The sequence below is a fragment of the Elephantulus edwardii genome, unplaced genomic scaffold (assembly GCF_000299155.1).
Source record: "Elephantulus edwardii isolate Elephantulus edwardi_28Jun2011 unplaced genomic scaffold, EleEdw1.0 scaffold00041, whole genome shotgun sequence".
Classification (NCBI taxonomy): domain Eukaryota; kingdom Metazoa; phylum Chordata; class Mammalia; order Macroscelidea; family Macroscelididae; genus Elephantulus; species Elephantulus edwardii.
Window position 1 is genome coordinate 7380546 of NW_006399791.1, and position 20242 is coordinate 7400787.

Below are 20242 nucleotides of genomic sequence, written 5' to 3' on the forward strand. Positions count from 1 at the left end.
TCTCATTTTTTTGGGTATATTCCAAACAGTGGAATAGCTGGGTCGTATGGAATTTCTATGTTTAACTTTTTGAGAAAGCACAGGATTTTTGGTTTATTGATGTTTAGATGTAGTCCATATTGATGGTTGCAGTCCTTAATCTTTTTTAGCCAAGTGCTTCAAGTTCTTGCTTTCAGCAAGCAAGGTTATGTTATCTGCATAACACAGGTTCTTATCAAATTATTATTATTTTTTGTGTGTGTACTGTCAAATTGGATCTGACTGGTACAGGAGGAGATTGTCCCTCCTTTTTCAGCAGAGCATCTGGTGGATTAAAACCACTCACCTCTGGGATTGCAGTGCAGCTTCTTGCCACTAGGCTACCAGCGCTCACCATAACACAGATTCTTGATGAATCTTCCTATGATCTTGCTGCTACATTCTTCTAAGTTTGTCCAGAATCTGTAATGATCTGCTCTGTATACAGATTGAATAGGTGTGGAGAAAGGCGATAGCCCTGACACATACTTCATTTTAAACCATACAGTGTTCCTTTGTTCTACTCAGACAATAGCTTTTTGGTCTACATATAGTTTTTGCATGAGCACAATTAAGTGTTCTGAAATTCCCATTGTTCTCAATGTTAGCCGTAATTTGTTATGATCTATGTCAAATGCCTTTGTGTAGCCTATAAAACACAGATAGACATCCTTCTTGTATTCTCTGCTTTCAGCCACACTTCATCTGATATCAGCAATGGTCACTGATCCCGTGCTCACTGGTCCTGTAATCTCTTCTGCAGCTAGCTTGTATTTCTGGCAGTTCTCTATCAATCTACTGTTCTAGCTGTTTTTGGATAGACTCTTGCAAGATATTACTTGTGTAAGGTACTAGTGATATTGTTTGATTATTTCCACATCTTTTCTTTGGAAATGGAAATAAACATGAGTCTGTTACAGCTAGTCAGCCAGGTAGCTGTTTTCCATATTTCCTTGGTATAGACAATTGGTGAGGATGTCCAGGGTTATATCTATTTGTTGAAATGTCAAATGGTACCCCATCAATTGCTGGGACCTTATTTTTTTGCCAATACCTTCAGTGCAACTTGAACTTCTTACTTCATTACTATTGGTTTTTTATCACATGCTATTTCCTGAAGTGGTTCTAGGTCAGTCAATTCTTTTTGGTACAGTGACTCTATTACCACTGTCTTCTTTGATGCTTCCTAGATCACGCAAGATTTTGCCTGTAGCATCTTTAAGTTTTGCAACTTGAGGCTTGAGTCCATTTTTCAGTAGTTCTTTCAGCTTGAAAAATACTGAGTGAGTTCTTCCCTTTTTATTTTCTAATTCTAGTTCATTGCACATTTCATTATAATACTTTGCTTTGTTTTCTCACATTGCCCCTTGAAATCTGTCCATCTCCTTTACTAAATCATCACTTCCCTTTGTTTTGACTTCTTGACCAAAAAATAGGACAATTTTCAGATATTGACCCTTAATTTCTGTCTGTTGTTGGATTACCTTTTTTTTTTGGAATGGGAAAATTTTTTTATTTCTTCAAGTTATTAGACCAGGCAGCTATTTTCCAAAACTTTTAGCATAGGTGAATTAGCATATTCAGGGCTGTGTCTGCTTGTTGAACTACCTTCACTGATATTCCATCAATTCTTGGAACTACATTTTTTAATCTATGCTTTCAATGCAGCTTGGACTTCTTACTTTGTTGCCATTGGTTCTTGATCATATGCTACTTCCTGAGTGCTTCTGTGTAGACCATTTCTTTTTGTTATGTTCACTTTGTATATTTATTTTTTTTAAAAAATTGTAGGGTCGAAAGTATGTGAATGGCCCTGTGGATAAAGGGAGGAAGGGGCAGTGTAAGGGGTCAGAAGGGGGGACTGCTGAGGAAATGGCTAAACTGAGGGTTCTTGAATAGAGGAACCAGCAGAGAGAAGGATGGTGAGGAAAATGAAGACTGTGGGTTGTTACAAACTGTTGAGAGTTGATTGTATTAGGCAGTGGGGAGGTATTGTAGGTTTATGAGCTGTTAAGAAACTGTTCTGGGCTGTATTTCTGGAAACAGTGCTGGAAGCAGTGGGTAAGGGGAGGCTAGGAGGTGGAGGTAGGGCAGACTGCTCACAGGGAAATAAATTTAGAGACAGCCATAAATAGCCCTGCTCTCCACTCCTCCTCCAACCCTCCACCCCTCCTGCTTCCCAACTACCAATAAGGTATTGCCATTATTCCAGCTCAGTCTCTCCTGCTTTGTGCCCTATGCTGATGCAGCTGCAAGTTCTGGCCATCTCATCCTTCCACACCAGTCCTGAAGTCCCTCTACCTTCGAGATCCCTTCAAGAAGCTCATGCTGGGCCTGCCACTGACTTATTGAGCCTGATCTTCTTTCCCATTTCTTATCTATAGTCTCTCCTCACCCCAAGTGCCCGATGCCATCCCTTGTTTATCCTCACTGGTGATGATAACCCAAGTCTGAACAACACCACAAAGAAAGATGAAGTTTAAAGAAAAGGGACTTAAACATTCCACTTTGTGTTTGTTGACTGGAAAAGGAGTAGCTACAACATGAGGATGGCTAAGTCTGACTTCTACCTGATTCATAAAGGGGAATTGTCCCCATCAATAGTATCTATAGTACTAAAAAAACAGCTCCATGGTCAGACATGCCATCCCACATGGTCCTGTACTTATTTCTAACAATTATTGAATCCAATGTTTGTTGCAACTTGACTCACAAACTTTACTCACAGTTGTGGGGTTTATTAGGGAAATAGGTTGGATAGATTGGAGAGGCAAAGAATATAATACCATGAAGGTCCAAGTTTAGTCCAATAATCCCAAACCAGATTAACAAGCCATGATTCTACAATTAGTGAAAGTCCAGGTTCAGTTCAGCAGCACAAATGTACCTCTGGTTTCCTCAATCATCCAGCAAACTTTATCTCAGAGCAATTACAAATCAGCTTTTCCTTCAGTCATCCAGCAAGCAAAACCTTTAACTATGGTTCCATCTCCAGGGTTCCTCTGGTTATACCTGCTACAGTCTCTTCACAGCAGTGTCACAGTCTCTTCACCCTCTTTCCATCACTTTTTTCAGTGTGGAAAGCATTCTCTTATATTGGTCTCACAGCTGTTGATGATTTTTTAAAAATTTTTATTTTATTTTATTATTTTTGTGTGCATGTACCATCAAATCAGATCTGACTGGTACAGGAGGAGATTGTCCCTCCTTCCCCGGCAGAGCATCTGGTGGATTCGAACCGTGCGCCTCTGGAATTATAGTTGCAGCTCCTTGCCACTAGGTCACCAGAGCTCCCCTTGTTGATGATTTTTAAAACCATGTGTTTGTAGTAAAGGTAGTTGGAAACCATGTCCCCAATGGGGGCTAATGCATAGACTTTTCTATCAAAAGTCAATCAAGGTTTCTGACACCACACTGACAAATACATCTTAACAACTAAGATTCTTGGAGGACCTGCTTGATGAAGTCAGTCTTTCATCTGCATAGACTCTTCCAACTCTCAGCTATCCTCGATGAGCCTGCATAATAGGGGTTTTCCCACAAAGCAACGCAAAACTTCCACCCTTAAGAATGAGCTCTTTGTTGAAGACCTCACTCTGCATCCAAATTCCTCCTGGCTGCCTTGGGACACTTTCCTTTGGGGCCTAGGGTTGCAATGACTACATAGATGTCCATCTGACCCCAGAGGGTAGGGACTGACCACAACTATTGAGGAAATAGAATCAAACCCAACATCTACTCCCAATCCAAAAAAATGCCTGCTCCAAAATAGAAGAAAACAGTTGTGTTATTGAATTAGCATTCAACCTGAATGTGATATATTACAGGCAATCTGTTAAGGAGATTGCAAAAAACAGAAAGGAATTTTACACTTGTACAACTCTGGTTTCTCTTCAGATTGTATAAATCTTTTGCCTTTTACAAAAACAGAAAGATTTTTGTAAAAACAGAAAGGAATTTTACTCTGTACAACTCTGTATATTCATGCTTTCAGGATAAAATTGCCAATTTTGTAGAATTTTTATGGTAGATAATTATACTGCATGCCTTTCAGGAAACTAGGAGGCCAGGGTTCCCCAAGTTCTAGAGGAAACACATTTGATCTACAGACTTTCCAGAGACAAAGTTCTCACTACTACACAATATGTTTTCTAACATGAGTATTGAAAACAAAAGGGGAGTCTTTCTTTATTTTTTTGTTTGAATTTGCTCCTACTGAACACATATGTTCAGTTCAACTAGATATCATTGAGTGGATTCCAACCCATCCACTCATGGTGGCCCTATGAGTGTCACAGTCGAACTGTGGTCTACAGGAAATAACTGGGGTTTCACCAAAAAAAAAATGTGGAAAAGTGAGTTTCCAATTCTACAGACATACACAAGAGAAGTTAAGTCCTTTTTCTTTAAACACCATCTTTCTCTGCAGTATCTTCTTGCCTAGGGTTACAACCACCGGAAATTCCAAACAATGGCAGTGCATAGGGACTCGTCTTTCCTCCTCTGTCCACCTCTTGCTGCCTGAGACTACACTGGACTAGGAGTCAGCTTTGAAGGTGAATTTTGCTTCTTCCCAACTGTCTTCCAGCACATCCACTTGTGTTTTGAGCAAGATGGACTGAGAACAGTGGAAAAGGGAGGATGTAGGCTTCTGGGATGAGCTGGCTCAGGGCCTCAGATATGTGGGTTCAAAAGCAATCTCCCTCTCAATCCCAGTCCCTGCAGATCCCCAGGCCTAGGCTGCAGCTCTGCCTGGCTTTGACTGCCTGCCAGCAGTCAGGGAACTTTGAAGTCGTTAGTTCAAGGTTAGTTTCCTGGCCTGGCTCCATCTGGCAATGCTGACTTGGAGGCAGTAAAGGAGGGAGGGCTGGGAGCGCAGCAGTGAGAAAGAGCGGGACTTGGAGTTAGTGGGTGTCATGGTAAAAGGGGAGTTGGGCAGCTGTCAGACTTCGAGAAATAAAATCAGTCCCCCAGCTGGTGTCTCATTTCAAGAGACTGGGTGGGGAGAGAAACTTTGGTTATTTGTAGAACCAATTGGTATTGTCTTCTGAGTGAAAAATAGGCACAAATGGAGTGGTTTGCCTCCTTGGAGTTGAGCTTATTTTTGCATGTATTGCGTGACTACAAATCTGGAATGTTCTAAACACTGGTGGTTGGTATTATTGTGTGCTGAGCGTGTGCCAAGGCTCTTACATATGGGCATACCTCATTTTAGTGAATTTTACAGATACCGTGGTGGTTTCTTTTCTTTTCTTCTTCTTTTTTTAAACAAATTGAAGGTTTGAAGTAATTCTGCATAGAACAAGTCTCTCTCTGGTGTGTTTTCCAACAGCATGTGCTGACTTTGTGTCTGTCACATTTTGGTAATTCTCACAATATTTCAAACTTTTCCATAATGCTGTCGTACACTTAAGAGACTAACAAAACCAAACCAGACTCTGCTGTGCAATCCTTTTTTAGAGACCCCTCACCCCATGGGTTTTTTTAAGGCTGAGAGTCCTCACGGCAGGAGACTGTCCATCTTTGCTGAGCAGTGGGTGGATTCCAACTCCCTCAGGATGATTAGCACTGTGACATGTAACAGGACACCTGGACCACAGTATGGAGTAAACATGAGTTCTGTGCACATCGAATGACCATAGAATGGTGTGATTTGCCTTTTTGTGATACTTACAGTGTTCTTGAACGGAACCTACTGTGTCTTGGAAGCATGCCTATACGCTGTTTCACCCAAGTGTCCTCTCAAGTCCTGTTATGGTTCCAGTCCCCACGTGGCACAGAAAAGAACAGAATCTGGATATGCTTAGTGACTCAGGAATGGAAGCTTGACCTTTTGGAGACAGAAGTGAGATTTCAACTCATAGCTACCATCAGCCCAGGATGGCACAGGATAGGACAGGGTTCAGGTCTGCTGTTTATAGGGTCTCAGACGAGTCATACTTGACTCGATGGCACCTAACAACAAAGGAGATTAGTGGCCTAGTGGTAGAAAGCTGCTCTGTATCCAAAGGCACAAGGTTCGAATCCACAAGTTGCTCTCAGGTAGAATAATGGGCAATGTCCTGAATGTCCAATTCAGCCAGCAAATGTGAAGCGGGCCAGAGTTCTGCCCTTGGTTTAAGCCAGCGTGTTAGCAGCTGACACCAGGGTTTGAATGGGACCTGGCGGAGAGAGTTTAGCCTCACCAGCAGCTGCCCCAGCCTGGCACCTCTGAGCTAGCTCTGGTCTCAATCGCCTCCTGCTGGGGCCCACAGGGGCTCCGGGGGCTCCCAGGGAAGCGCGGGCTCGCGGCTCAGGCCCACCCCTGCTCCGAGCTGCCCAAAGAGGTGTTGGGCCCGGCTCTGGCACCGCCTCCTCCCCGGCGAGGCCCAATGCGGTGGCGGCCCCTCCCCGGTCCTGCCCGGGCGGCCCCAGCGAGTTAGGCCCTGCGGCAGCCGGCGGCCAGGCACCCGGGAGTGGTGGCCCCGCGTCTGTATCTCGTCCGCCCGTCGTCCGCTCGCCTGCTCGGGATGGCCGGCTTTCTGCGGGTCGCACGCTCGCTCAGCAGGGTCTCTGGCCCCGGACCGGCCTGGGCGCCTGCGGCCCTGACAGCCCCGAACTTGCAAGAGCAGCCGCGGCGCCACTGTGAGTGCTGCGCGGGGGTCCGGGCGGGGCGCCCGCTGCGGAGAGGGGCCTGGGGCGCGGTTGGGCGCGAGGGCCGGGGAGGTGGCCACCCGGGGGGCTGGGGTCCCGCACACAAAGGACTGGGGAGAGGGTCTCTCCGGGCGCCCCGCCCCGCGCTTCCGGGCAGCTGGGGACTTGAAGGACGGTGGCAACTGGTGGCGCTGGTGACGCCGGGCCCAGCTCTGCTGCCGTGCGCGGGCGAGGACTCCTGGTGCCTGCCTCCCGCTTGTGTCGCGAGACAGGGGTCTGGGTGCCCGGGGCTCCGAGTATCGCGGCTGCCCCGCGTCCCTGGAAAGAGACTGGCCTCGCAGGGGCTGGGGCACCCCGCGCGCGCCCGGCCGCCGCGCGGTCCCTGCTCAGACAAAGGCGAGGAGGGGACACTTCCACTTCCTTTCCAGCGGGGCGCGCTAATCCCCGTTCGCTGTCAGGCCCACGTCAGTTATTTTTGGAGCCTTTTACGCGACAACTGGAGAAGCGAGCGTCCTTTTCATTTTCTGTTATTGTTGGGCTGTCCTCCTTCTCCTTCGTCGACGCTCTTGAGACTCCATCCTGGGTCCCCTCTCGCCTGGACCAGCCTTTTCCCCCAGCTGGCTACTGGCCCTGCCCGGCTCCCAGCCACGTTGAGTCCTGACAGTCTGCACAGAAAATCACCTTACTGCATCGGTCCCACAGCTTCTGGGGTATTCTGAGCTTAGGCCAGAAGACCCTAGGCGGATGAAAGAAAGCAGAATTTAGCCTCCATTACTAGCGCAGGTTGTCCTACTCTGCTGATGGACATCGGCTCCCCTCATCCTGGCTCCTCAAGGCTAGAAAAGATGGGGGACAGGGGAGGTCCTTTGGCCCTTTCTGGTGTGTGTTGTCACAGAAACCCTCTCCGGAACTGCCAGGAGACCCTTGGGGTGGTCATGGGAGTGGGGAAGAGTGGATGAGGCCCACTGGCAGCCCTGGCCCTGGCCCTGACTCTGGTCCTGGAGGAGGTAATTTTTAACCCAGGGTGGTAGCTGCTAAGGAGAGTTAGGATAGCGGGAGGGAGGGACTTAGGCCCCAGCCCTGCTGTGCCAAGGAGAAACAGGCATTTTTGCCTTTACTCTTTTAAGGTTTGTGTCTAGAGTTCCACCCTGTCACTGGAAGGTGTTAGGTGTGCCAGGTTCCCCCAAAAGACATCAGCAGTTCATCAGCAAAACAGTGGTCAGTAGATACATTCTCCAAGATTTCTACCCGTTGCAACCCTTCTGCACTGGTGGCCTACTGGTAAGAAGCAGTGCTACAATCCCAAAGGCACGTGGTTCGAATCTACTAGCTGCTCCCTGGCAGAAGGATGTGCAGTCTCCTCCTGTGTGATTTACTGCCTCTGAAAACCCGCTAGCGGGTCAGCTATGGGTTGGTTCTGACTCGAAAGCACAAAGGGACATGGTTTTTATGCAAACAAACTGCAACAAAAGCAGACAAACTCAGCATACGCACACACAGAACCTCTTTTGGAAACCGAGTCTCGATGCATATTAAAAGGAGCAGTCAGTGGCAAGTCCTTGTGGAAGTCCCCAAGTGGGTTGGTTATTAGTGGGAAAATGCCTGGTATTTGAATTGGACATTAGATCCTACAGCTGTGACCTCTGCTAGCTTGTTACCTGGCAACACTGCTGGAGACAGAATACTTGGCATTCCGCTTGATGACAAGGGAGGAATCTGGCTCTGGCTGAAGCAGTGGTGTATCCCTGCTGCCCAGTGGTTTTCACATGTGTCTCTCTAATTTTGGAATACTGCGGACCTCCAGCGACTGCTGCTGGTGGTTCCAAGAAATGAAGAGCTTGGGGAAGGGTGGGCGAATTCTCCCTGGAAGAACAACACTTCTGTACTCCCCTCCAAGCCGAGAGACCAATTATCTCAGCCTGTCTCTTAACGGTTCGGGTCTTCTCTGTGGCTTGCCTGCACCCTGAGACTCCAGTTCTGCAGAGCCACCTGGAGCTTTCTTATTTGGTTTCTGTGAGTCTTGTTGCAGCTACGTCAGAGAGCCCTCAGTGGCCCCATCAGAGCTATTTTGGGTGGTTATGCTTAGGCCTACTAGGTTTTGGATAGGTTTCCTTTCTGGAACACCTGGAGCCTGTCCCCAGATCCCCTATGTGAAGTCAAGGCCTCTTGGGCTGATTCTGTTCATTCAGGCTATGAGGAGCTGGAAATTGCTTTCCATTTCCAGGAGCCAGGTCTGTGGCCCTGCCCCGGGGTTTACATTTCTACAACCCTGTGTTAACAATGCCAGCAGATTGCCACATGTTAATGAGCTTGTCCAGGGCAGGGAGCCCACTGCCTGGGACAGGTGCCACCTGTGTACATTTGGGATGATCGAAGGGAATCTGTGCTGTCCAAAGCCCAGAGCTAGTGGCCCCAGTGTGGCTATGTATATCGGGAGGGAGCCAGTGGGGTCTGCCAAATAGGAGGTGTCAGCTGGACAGCGCTGACCACAGATGGAAAGAACTGAACCAGATAGTCATTCATGCCTTCAGCAAGTATTTATTGCCCTCCTACTAAGTGCCAGGCACTGGGAATGGAGCCAGGAATAAGGCTGGCAAGGATTTCTGCCCTTCTGGGGCTGTAGTTCTAATTCCAGAAGGGACAGAGAACATACAGGCGGTTCAGATATAAAGATACTCAGAGAGACCAGATAAGAAGACTACAGGTGGGTCTAAAGTTTTCCTCCAGGTTGGTGGTTCAGTTATGCCCAGTGGTACCTTGGAAGAAAGGTCTGGCAATCACTTCTGAGAAATCAGTCCCTGAGAACCCCATGAGTGCAGTTCCCCTCTGAAACACTTGGGGTTGCCATTGTTGTTGTTGTTAGGTGCCACTGAGTCAAGTATGACTCACAGAGACCCTATGAACAGCAGACCTGAATTCTGTCCTGTCTTGTGCCATCCTCATCAGCTCTGACACATGTGAGCCCATTGTGGCAGTCACTGGGTCAGTCTGTCTCATTGGAGGTCTTCTTCTGTTGGGCTGATCCTCTATCTTTCTAAGCATTTATCTCTTTCTAAGAAATAGCCTCTCCTTGCAACATGTCCAAAGTATGAGTATCTTTGCCTCCAAGGAGCACTCTGGCTGCACTTTCTCCCAGACGTATCTGTTCTTTGGCAGTCCATGGACTTCTCAGTACTCTCCTGGCACCACAGCTCAGAAGCATCAATTCTTACATATTCATTGTCCAGCTCCCAGATGTGTAGTAGGTGATTGAAAAGACTGTGGCCTGAACAGGCATACCTTAGTCTTCAAACTGACATCATTGCTCTTCAGTATTTTAGAGAGGTTCCTGACAGTAGATTTTCCCAATGCAATACGTTTCCTGATCTCCTGGCTATTGGTGCCAAGGGTGATGATTTTTGAATCAAGATGGTGAAATAATTGACAGCTGCTTTTTCTCCATCTATTATTATGTCCTCTGTTGGCCCTGTGGTGAGGACCTTTGTTGTCTTTACTTTGAGAATCCATACTGAAGGTTGTAGTTCTTTATCTCCTGCAATAAGTGTTTCAAACCCTCCTCATTTTGAGCAAGCAGGTTGTATCCTCTGCATAACGTAGGTTGTTGAAGAATCTTCCTCTAATCTTGATGTCTCATTCCCCTTCATTGAGTCTAGCTTATTGAAGTGCAAAGCATAAAATAGGTATGGAGATTGAATAGGTATGGAGAAAGGATATATCCCTGACACACATCCTTCCTGGCTTTAAACCATGCAGTGTTCCTTTGTTCTGGTCAGACAACAACTTCTTGGTCTAAGTATAGATTTCATATGAGCACAAGTAAATGTTCTGAGATTCCCATTCGTTTCAATGTTAGCCATAGTTTATTATGATTCACACAATCAAATGCCTTTGTATAGTCAATAAAACAGACAGATATTCTTCTGTTATTTTCTGCTTTCAGCCAGGATCAATCTGACATCGGCAATGATATCCCTGGTGCCATAGCCTCTTCTAAACCCCACTTGAACTTCTGGCAGTTCTCTGTCAATGTACTGTTCTAGCCATTTTTAGATGATCTTCAGCAATATTCTGCTTGCATGTGTAATAGTAAGGATATTGTTTTATAATTTCCACATTCTGTTGGGTCACCTTTTTTTGGGGTTGGGAACAAATAATGGATCTCTTCAAGTTAGTTATCCAGGCATCTGTCCTCCAAATTTCCTGGCATAGACTGATGAACATGTTCAGGGCTGCATCTGTTGGTTGAAACATGTCAATTGGTATCCCATCTTTTCCTGGAACCTTTTTCTTTCTTTTTTTTTTTGTTCTTTCCAATGCTTTTAATGCAACTTAAACGTCATTCTTTATTACCACTGACTCTTGTGCATATGGTACTTCCTGAAATGTAAGTTACCATTAGTTGGAATCTGTTCAACAGCAACTGTTAATTTTTATTTTTAAAAGTAATGTGTTGGTGCTGTACATGGTAATGTGATATAGGCTGTAATGCAGTAAAACCTGTGAGAGCCAGAACCTGTGTAAAGTGGAAACCTGTCGGAGAAGGAAAACACAAGTGTTTTTTCCTAAAATGAGCATAGAAAAACCGTAACACTGCAATCTGTCAGAGGTAGCAAAGTTGAAAGATCCAGAACAAGGAAAAGCCCCATCAAGTTCCAAGTTTCATTGGACATGACAGCAAAGAACTGTTGTTGTTTTGTCCCATGAAGTTGGAAATGACCCATAGTTGACCTTCTAGCAGGTTTTCAGAGGCAATAAATCTCACAAGAGTAGATTACCCATCCCATATTCTTCTCCCACGGAGCAGGTGGTGGATTCAAACCTTGTGCCTTTGGGATTGCAGGGCAACTTTTTACCACTAGGCCACCAGAGCTCTCTAGCAAAGGGCTAAGGAGTACAAAGAGCTGTGATGACTAACCCTCAGGGAGTCGCAGGCTTGAATCTACCTGTGGCACCTCAGGGGAAAGATAAGCCAGCTCCTGTGCCATTTACAGCATCTGAAAACCCACTGGAAGGCAGCTATGAGTCAGTTCCAACTTGATGGTAATGAGACAGAGCAAACAATCAAGACGGAAAGTAGAGGTGAGTGTGTGTGTCTAAGAAGCTGAAATCAGGGCTTGGGGACACAAGTCCATGAACATCTCTCTGAAAGAGCCAGAGGGAGTGAGAATAACAGCCCCTCACTGCCCTAGATCAGAAAGCAGATAAAGAGCCCATAGCCCAGCCCCATGGTGCCTTTAGAGTCCTACCAGCAGCAAGAAGTTTATTTGTTACTGAATCACAGACTCACAGTTGTGGTACCAAGAATGGAGTTTATTAGGGAAGAAGGAGAGTGGATGAGGCAAAGAATATCTCCCAAGACAAGTCTAGGTTTAAGCCCAAGTTCCAAGGCATAATTCCTCAATTAGTCCAGGCTCTGGTTTCAGTTCAGCATTCAAATTGAAATCATCCAGCAAGGTTTGCCTCAGAGCAGTTATAAGTCAGCTTCTTCTTCAAGCATCCAGCAAGAACAGCAAAACCTTTCAACTGTAGCCAACACAAATGCAAGAAACCTCAGGTCACACCTTGCCATCCACAGCAATGCCACATTCTCTTCACCACCATCACCAGGGTCTTGCTCCAGTCTCCCTCAAGTCTTGCTTGTGCTGCAAGTCTTGCTCACCTCAAGTCTTGCTGCCCACTGTGGGAAACACTCTTTCTCTTTATCCTAGTCCTGCAGTTGCTGAAGATTTGCAAGACCATGTGTGTCTGCAGTCAAGGTAGCTGGAGACCAGAGGGGGCTAACTGTAAGGCTAATAAAAGGTGACTTTTAGGCACACACCTCAGTGTGTATGTGTATATAATATTGGATTGTTGTTATTGTGTACTGTTGAGTCAGAACTGAGCCCTAGCTGAAGTGCCAGTGAGTTTTCAGAGGCAGTATATTGCATGGGAGGAGGTTGCCCATCTTCTGTGGAGCAGATGGTGGGTTCGAATTGCATACCTTCATGTTTGAAGCTCAATTCCTTACCACTAAGCCATAAGTGCTCTTTATAATATTGGATAGGTAGCCAAAAAAGGGGCAGGGGTGGGGGAGATTTAGAAATCACAGAGGGAGATGGGAGTAGGTTGTTTGGGTGATGAGCATTGGCCAACGTAGCTGTAGATGAGGGAGCATGTGCCAAGAACAAAGTGGACATGCATGGCTGGCAGAGAGCATGGAGGTGTAATTGTCAGGAGAGGTGGCCAGGTAATGGAGGCTGTGGGGGACTTCTGGGCCTTCACAGGCCTTGGGGGCTTTGAGAGGAGGGTGCCTTTCAAAGGCACTTATCCACATCTGTGATGTGTTGGAGGCTGATGTGGCAGCCTGGTCAGAGATGATGGGGACTCGGACCTGGGTAGGAGCGCAGAGGGAGGTGAATTGTGGTTTCTGAGTATATTTTGAAGGAAGAACCAGTAAGATATCTTGTATAGTTTGGATACAGGTATAAGGAAAAGGGCAGTGAAGGATGATGCCAAGGAAAACACTAGATTTGCTGCCCTGCCATCTTGAACCGCTAGGAATTTGGGCCTTCACCCCATTTTCTGCTCTTCTGCTGGCACGTGCTGGCAGAGCAGCCTCTTTGCTGAGCTGCCTGGGTGGTTATGCTTGGGGGCATCTCTGCAGCAGGACTACCAGCCTGGAGTCAGGAGTATCCAGCAGAGCCAGAAACTGGGGGCGGGATTTGGGATCCTTGCCCACTTGGGTGGTAGGAGCCTCAGGCAGGGGGAGGAGAGGTGGCCTAAGGACCTCCTGCGGCTGGTGTTTGTGCAGCATGTCATCAGGTGATTCGTGGTGGCTTTCTGAGAGCCCAGCTTCTACTCTTTGGATTTCATGTTCCTTGTCACCACTTGAGATGTGCAGAGGATGTGACATCTCCACATATGTTGAACAACCAATTGGAAATCAAACCAGCCTGGTTGTGACTAATGGGAGACCCCAGGGGCACAGAACAGAGATCTCAGGGACGCACCCCCCAGAGGCACAGAGCAGAGACCCCAGGGACACACCCCCCCAGGGCCACAGAGACCCTAGGGACCCACACCCCAGAGGCACAGAGACCCCAGGGACACACCCCCCAGGGCCACAGAGCAGAAACCCACTCTCCTTTTTCTGTAGATTTTTAAACACTGTTGCTTTTCCAGGCTCTTTTATATTTGCTTTGAGGAGTTCAGGTTGTTGAATAAATTAATATAGCCTGTGGTCTCTGAGGATTTGACCCCTGTCCCACGAGGATTGTCACCTGTGGCCTTGGACATTGAACTTTCCGGAGGAGGCCAGGCAGCCATTGCCTACACAACTTGTTGTGTCTAAGAGACTAAGGCTGATTAAGCCTTTGGATGGGCTCCAAGGGGTTACTTTTGGGGTCCTGAATCCAAACTCAGTTGTTATTTTGTTGTTTTTGTGTATTGGCAAATCAGACCTGACTCACAGTTTCAGTGGGTTTCAGAGGCAGTAAATCGCACAAGAGGAGAGTGCCCAGATATCTTTGGTGAATTTGAACTACCTACCTTCAAGTTGACAGCACAACTCCTTACCACTAAGCTACCAGAGCTCCCTAGTTGCCATCTAGTTGACCTCAGCTCAAGGCCCCCTCATATGTGCCAGAGTAGAAAGGCTCTATGAGGTTTTTAGTGGCTGATTTGGGGGATCGCCAGGCCTTTCTTCCAAGATACCTTTGAGTGAACTTGAACCTTTAACTCTTTTGAGTAGCAGTAAGAGTTGATAATACTCAGGAGCTCCAGGATGATGGCTAGTTAGGTATATCTACTTTATTGGATAAGCTTTTATCATATTTAAGTCATAAGGAATGCTTACAGACTTTAAGCTAGCCTTTACATAGGGAGCTCTGGCAGCCTAGTGGTAAGAAACCATGCTGCAATTCCAAAAACACTCTTTTCGAATCCACCAGTGGATTGTAAACTCATACAACAAGTAAACTCATACAACAATCTGACAATATAGAACTAGGACGAGGACTATTTCAATCCCATTTCCAGGTATACATTTTAGAGACCTAATAGAAGAGAAACAGATGTATCCACCTTGTAGCACTGTTCACAGTAGCAGAAAGATGGAAACAACCTGAATGCCCATCAGTGGATGCATGGATAAACAAAAAACAGTGCATACACATAATGGAATACTACACATTCACAAAGAATCAAAGAGTAATGACTTCTTGAAACATATAACTCTAACGTGGATACATCTGGAAAACATTATGCTGAGTTAAATAAGACAATCACAAAGGGGAAATATTGCATAATTTTACTTTTATAGGACAAAAATGGGTATCCATACACAGAGTCCAGTGTTCACTGGTAATTGATAGTAACAAGTGGGTAGGAAAAGGGGGAATCACTCTCTAAAGAATGAACCCCAACCCTCTGCCACTGAGTAGATTCTGACTCATCGTGACCCCAGAGGAGAGAGTGGAACTGCCCCAGAGGCTTCTAAGTCCGTGGGGGCTGGAGCTCTGCGTAAGGGGGCTGGGTGACAATCCCAAAGGCAGATGGGTGTCTCTGGGGGAGACAGATGGATAATCTCCCAATCTCTCGTGAGCTCTACAGCCTCTGAAAATCCACTAGAGGGCCAACTATGGTTTGGCTCCGACTCCATGGTACACAACAGCAACAACAATCTGCGTGGTCATAGATCCTCCCTTGGGGTATCTGGTGGGTTTGAACTGCCCACATTTTGGTTAACAGCTGATCAGCTAACCAGTGTGACTACAGTGCTCCTCTTGATAATAGACACTTGCTATTTTGGTCTATGGGGAAAGAGTGCACCAAATGTGTCCGCAACTTGACCAAGATAGATGATATCATTACATTCACAAGAGAAAAAGATGCATTTGGTAAGGGATCTATGTATGACACAGATAATTTTGCAACACTAACAACAATTAAAAATGTATGCATTCTGCAATCACAGAGGTACGTGGTTCGAATCCACCAGATGCTCTGCTGGAGAAGGAGGGACAATCTCCTCCTGTATCAGTCAGATCTGATTTGATGGTACACACACACACAAATAATAAAATTTAAAAAAGTATACATTTCTGTATGCTTGTGTATATATACATATATGTATATGGGTATAGTATATATTTATCTGTGCACAAATAGATATATATGTGTGTGTACAGTGTGTGTTAAGTGGTGTTGAATTGGAGCTTACTCGTATTTGACCCTCCAGCGACTTTTCAGAGAGGCTGTGACCCACACAGCAGGAGACTGCCCATCTTTTTCCAGTGGAGCTAGGAAAGAATTTCCAGAGAGGTGGCCTTTGGGTTAGCTGCCTGATTCCTTATGCACTAGTCCTCTAGAGCTCCCTAGAGGACTAATGTTGTTGATGTCGTGTGCCATTGAGTCAGGTCTGACTTGCAGCTGACACTCTGATGGGTTTTCAGAGGCTGTACATCTCAAGGGAGGAGATTTCTCATCTTTCTCCTGTGGAGCAGCTGGTGGATTTGAACCCTGTGCCTTTGAGTTGGCAGTACAGCTCCATACCTCTAGGCCACCGGCGCTCCCTATAGAACTCATAGTCTACACCAACTAACTACAGCTTGCTCTACCCTGAGACAGAAGAACTAGCTGGTGCCTACTGCCACTACTGACGATTCTTCTGATTAGAGTCCCAGTAGACGGATCCTGCTAGAATAGGAGGAAAATGCCAAATTCATAAAAAGCTCAGGCCTACTGGCCTGCCTAAGACCAGAGAGTATTCCTGGGATACTCTTTAAAACTTAAACAGAAATTATATACCCTGAGGCCACTCTTCAGCTAAATAATAGGTTGGTTCATAAAATAAAGAGTGTTGCCTGTGAGTGTTGTGTCCTTAAAACAAACAAACAAGCAAACAAAACATCTATGTGAGACTAAATGGCTAACAATTACTCATAAGCAAAAAGAGAAGGTTAGGGAATAGGGAAGTGAACTTGTTAGTAGAGTTCATGAGACTGTTGACACAGTGTGGAAAATGTAACAAATACCCCTGAAAGAACTGTGTAGACATTGTTACATGGAAACCTAGTCTGCTGTGTAAACTTTGACAGAAAAACACAATAAATGATGACTTTTAAAAACAGTTATCCTAACTCTTCAACAGCTTTGCAGCATCCGCAACAGCTTCAAAAGGCTTTTCCAACTCAAACTTCAGACCGGAAAAGGTGAAGGGATTTTTGTCACATGGGCCCCATACCCCACCTCATCTTGGGGCAGGTGGGGTGGCAGTGATGCCAGTGTCTCTGCTTTTCTCTCTTGGGAATGAATACTTTGAGTCAGTGTTTGCTTTCAGCTTCTCCATGTCATACAGGAGGACTTGTAGAGGTGGGACTTGCTTGAGGCAGGGACCTGGGTTCTTTGCCACATTTGGCATAAACCATCCTCCTCTCTGGGTCTCCTTTTTCAGCCTAAATAATCTCTTTCTGTTTTTTATTTTTTATTGATATTTTAATGAAAGTTTACAGAAAATTTGGATTTCCATTCATCTATTGTTGCACATTTTCCTCCCTGCCCCAGTTTGCTTTTCTCTTTAACAAGATTCTTTCATTGTTGCATAATTTCCTCCCTCCCCACCAGTCCACTTTGCTATGCAGCTCTTATTCTGGACTGTTGTCATGCAAATGATAACCTAATCATATTTTATTTTTAGACAGTGCTTTCCCTCATTGATTTAAATGTAGTTTTCATTATTTATCCCCTCTTTTCTTTGTTTCCCCCAACCCCCATGTCAGTCTTGTCTTATAACACTGACATTATGCAGTATTTGGCCTTTTGTGACTGAGATATTTCACTCACCATAATGTCCTCCAGTTTCACCCATTTTATATAATATTTTCTGAGTTTCTTGTTTTTCGGTGTTTCATTGTATTCTAGTGTGTGAATACACCACAGCTTCCTTATCCATTCATTTGTTGATAGGCACTTGGGTTGTTTCCAACTCTTTGCTATTGTGAACAATGCAACAATAACCAAAGGTGTACATATATCTGCTTGGGTGGCAGTTCTGGTTTCTTTAGGATATATTCCCATGAGTGCAATTGCTGGGTCAAATGGTATTTCTATTTCCAGCTTTTTGAGAAAGCGCCATACTGCCTTGCATAGTGGTTGCACCATTTTACACTCCTACCAACAGTGAATAAGGATTTCAGTTTCTCCACAACCTCACTAGCATTTGTTGTTTGCTGCTCTGTTGAACTTTGCTATTGTTACTGGGGTGAGGTGATATAGCTGTTTTGATTCGCATCTCTCTTAGAGCTAGGGATTTTGAACATTTTTTCAAGTGTTTGTTTGCCATCTGAATGTCTTCTTTGGTGAAGTGTCTGTTTATATCCTGTGCCCACTTTGTGATTGGGTTGTTGAGGTGCTGGAGTATTCTATAAGTTCTAGATATAAGTCGCTTATCAGGCATGTCATTGCCGAATGGTTTTTCCCAGTCTGTGACTTTCCTTTTTACCCTGTTGGAGAAGTTTTTGGATGTGTATAGGGATTTGATTCTTAGAATGTTCTGTTCATCTATATAATTCTCTCCTGGTTGTAGGTTTTTCAGGATGCTTGGCAAACCCTAAATGATCTCTTAAGATTCTTTGTAGATTGTGAAATAATTACACATTTTAAATAAAATCTATTCCCACATCCTTTGGAAAATAAATGGTTTTGCCCTTAATGGAGCCTTTCTCTTTGTGGGTGGGGTGTCATCATGGGTGTGGTGTGTGAGACAGTGACACATTGTAATTGTGGTCTGCTGGGTTTTGCTCTTCTTTGTTTTAAATGCGTCTAGCTGGCTGTTGTTATGGACCATTGAGTCAGAACTGATTGAGTTAATAGCTGATCCTTCAGTGGGTTTTCTGAAATGATTGCTCATCCTTCTCCTGAAGAGCAGCTAGAGGATTAGAACCCTGTACCTTTTGGATTGAAAGTGCAGCACCTCACTGCCTGGCCATCAAATCTCCTTTCCCCCAGGGAGCTCAGGTGGCCTAGTGGTAAGAAGCTGTGCTGTAATTCTAGAGGCACACAGTGAATTGACTTTTTTTTCTCTCACAACTATGAGTTGATTCCCACTGAATGGCACACCACAATGACAACAGCTAGCTGTTAACCGGTTAACTAGTGCTGCTGTTACAGACACACCACAAGCTGATGGATGGCTTTAACCAACAGAACTTTATTTTCTTACAGTTAGAATTCTGAATGCAGGGTGTCAGCTTTAAGGAAAGGTTTCTTCCTCTGCCAACTGTGGGGGAAGGTCCTTGTCTCCTTCTGACATCTGTGGGCTTTAGTCCCTTGGATATTTCCATGTGTCTAGGCATCAGTCTTCATCTGGGCCAAGGAGGGTCACAGCTGGGAACCTTGGATCCACAGGACATGCTTCATTCCTGGCTCCTTATTAGAGGTGCTGAGATCCCTCTCATCTCAGCTTGCTTGTTTAATCTCTTTATATCTCAAAGGAGATTGACTCAAAATACGGCCTAATCCTGTAAATCGCATCCTGCCTCATTAACATAATTGCCTCTAATCCTGCCTCATTAACATCACAGAGGTTAGGGTTTCCAACACATAAAATAATTACATTAAGTTACAAAATGGGGTGTAATTCCATAATACTAAGAATCATACGGTGGCATAATGGTAAGAAATTGAGCCACCAACCCAAAGGTATGAGGTTCAGATCCACCAGCTGCTCTGCAGGAGGCTAGGCAGTCTCTGTCTGTGTGATTTATAGCCTCTGAAAACTCACTGGAGGGTCAGCTATGAGTTGGCTCTGACTTGACGGCACATAACAACCATCATGTTGTTTGTTGTTGTTATGTGCCGTCGAGTCGTTTGTGACTCATAGCGATTCATGTACAGCAGCCCTAAACCGTGCTCTATCCTGTGCCAATCTCATTGCCTCTGACACACCCATCCTGATTACCCCAGTCACTGAATCAATCCACCTCATAGAGGGTCTTCCCCTCCTACGCTGTCCCTCTACTCTACCCAGCATGATGTCCCTCTCCAAAGACCTGTCTCTCCTTAAAACATGTCCAAAGTATGTCAGACGAAGCCCCAGAATCCTTGCCTCCAAGGAGCAGCCTGGTTTAAGCCTCTCTAGGATGAATCTGTTTGTTTTCTTGGCAGTCCATGGTACATTCAATACTCTTCTCCAGCACCACAAATTGACACACATATACATATTTTGGGGGCACAGTTCAATCCATAACACTGTCCATGTTTTTAAACTAGATTTCCACCTCCCTCTCCCCATTAATATATCTTGGACATCTTCCTATGTTAGTAACTATGATTCTACCACTTTTATTATTGCAGCAAAGCACATGGCATAAAACATTAGCTGTTCCTGCCAGCTGTCCTTTTTTTGGTTCCTGGTCCCACTTTTTGTAGATTTCTGTCTCCTTTCTGCTCTTGCTGTTGTACCTGGCAAGATGTCTGCCACTTCTTCCACTTGTCAGCATCTTCAGCTGGACAGCTTCCTCTCTTTTGATTTGCTGTGTTTCATCAGTGGTGGTGGTTGAGTGGTAGACTTCTTGCCCTCCATATGGGAGACCTGGGTTTGATTCCCTGCCAA

At 45.4% G+C, this 20242-nt stretch overlaps 1 protein-coding gene across 2 annotated transcripts in view; it reads left to right on the forward strand.

Moving 5' to 3' along the window:
* The first annotated feature begins 6406 nt into the window (after positions 1-6406).
* Positions 6407-20242, forward strand: part of IDH2 (isocitrate dehydrogenase 2 (NADP+), mitochondrial) — a 30248-nt gene continuing 16412 nt past the window's right edge. Inside the window, exons 1-2 of one of the 2 annotated variants that reach the window (XM_006885167.1) lie at positions 8457-8470; positions 17518-17523. Coding sequence is in view for 1 of the 2 variants with exons in the window: in XM_006885166.1 (XP_006885228.1) it covers positions 6528-6642 (115 nt within the window). In the remaining variant the exon portion in view is untranslated. Of the gene's footprint in view, positions 6643-8456; positions 8471-17517; positions 17524-20242 lie in introns of those variants that run through there. The other variant, XM_006885166.1, reaches the window with a different exon arrangement.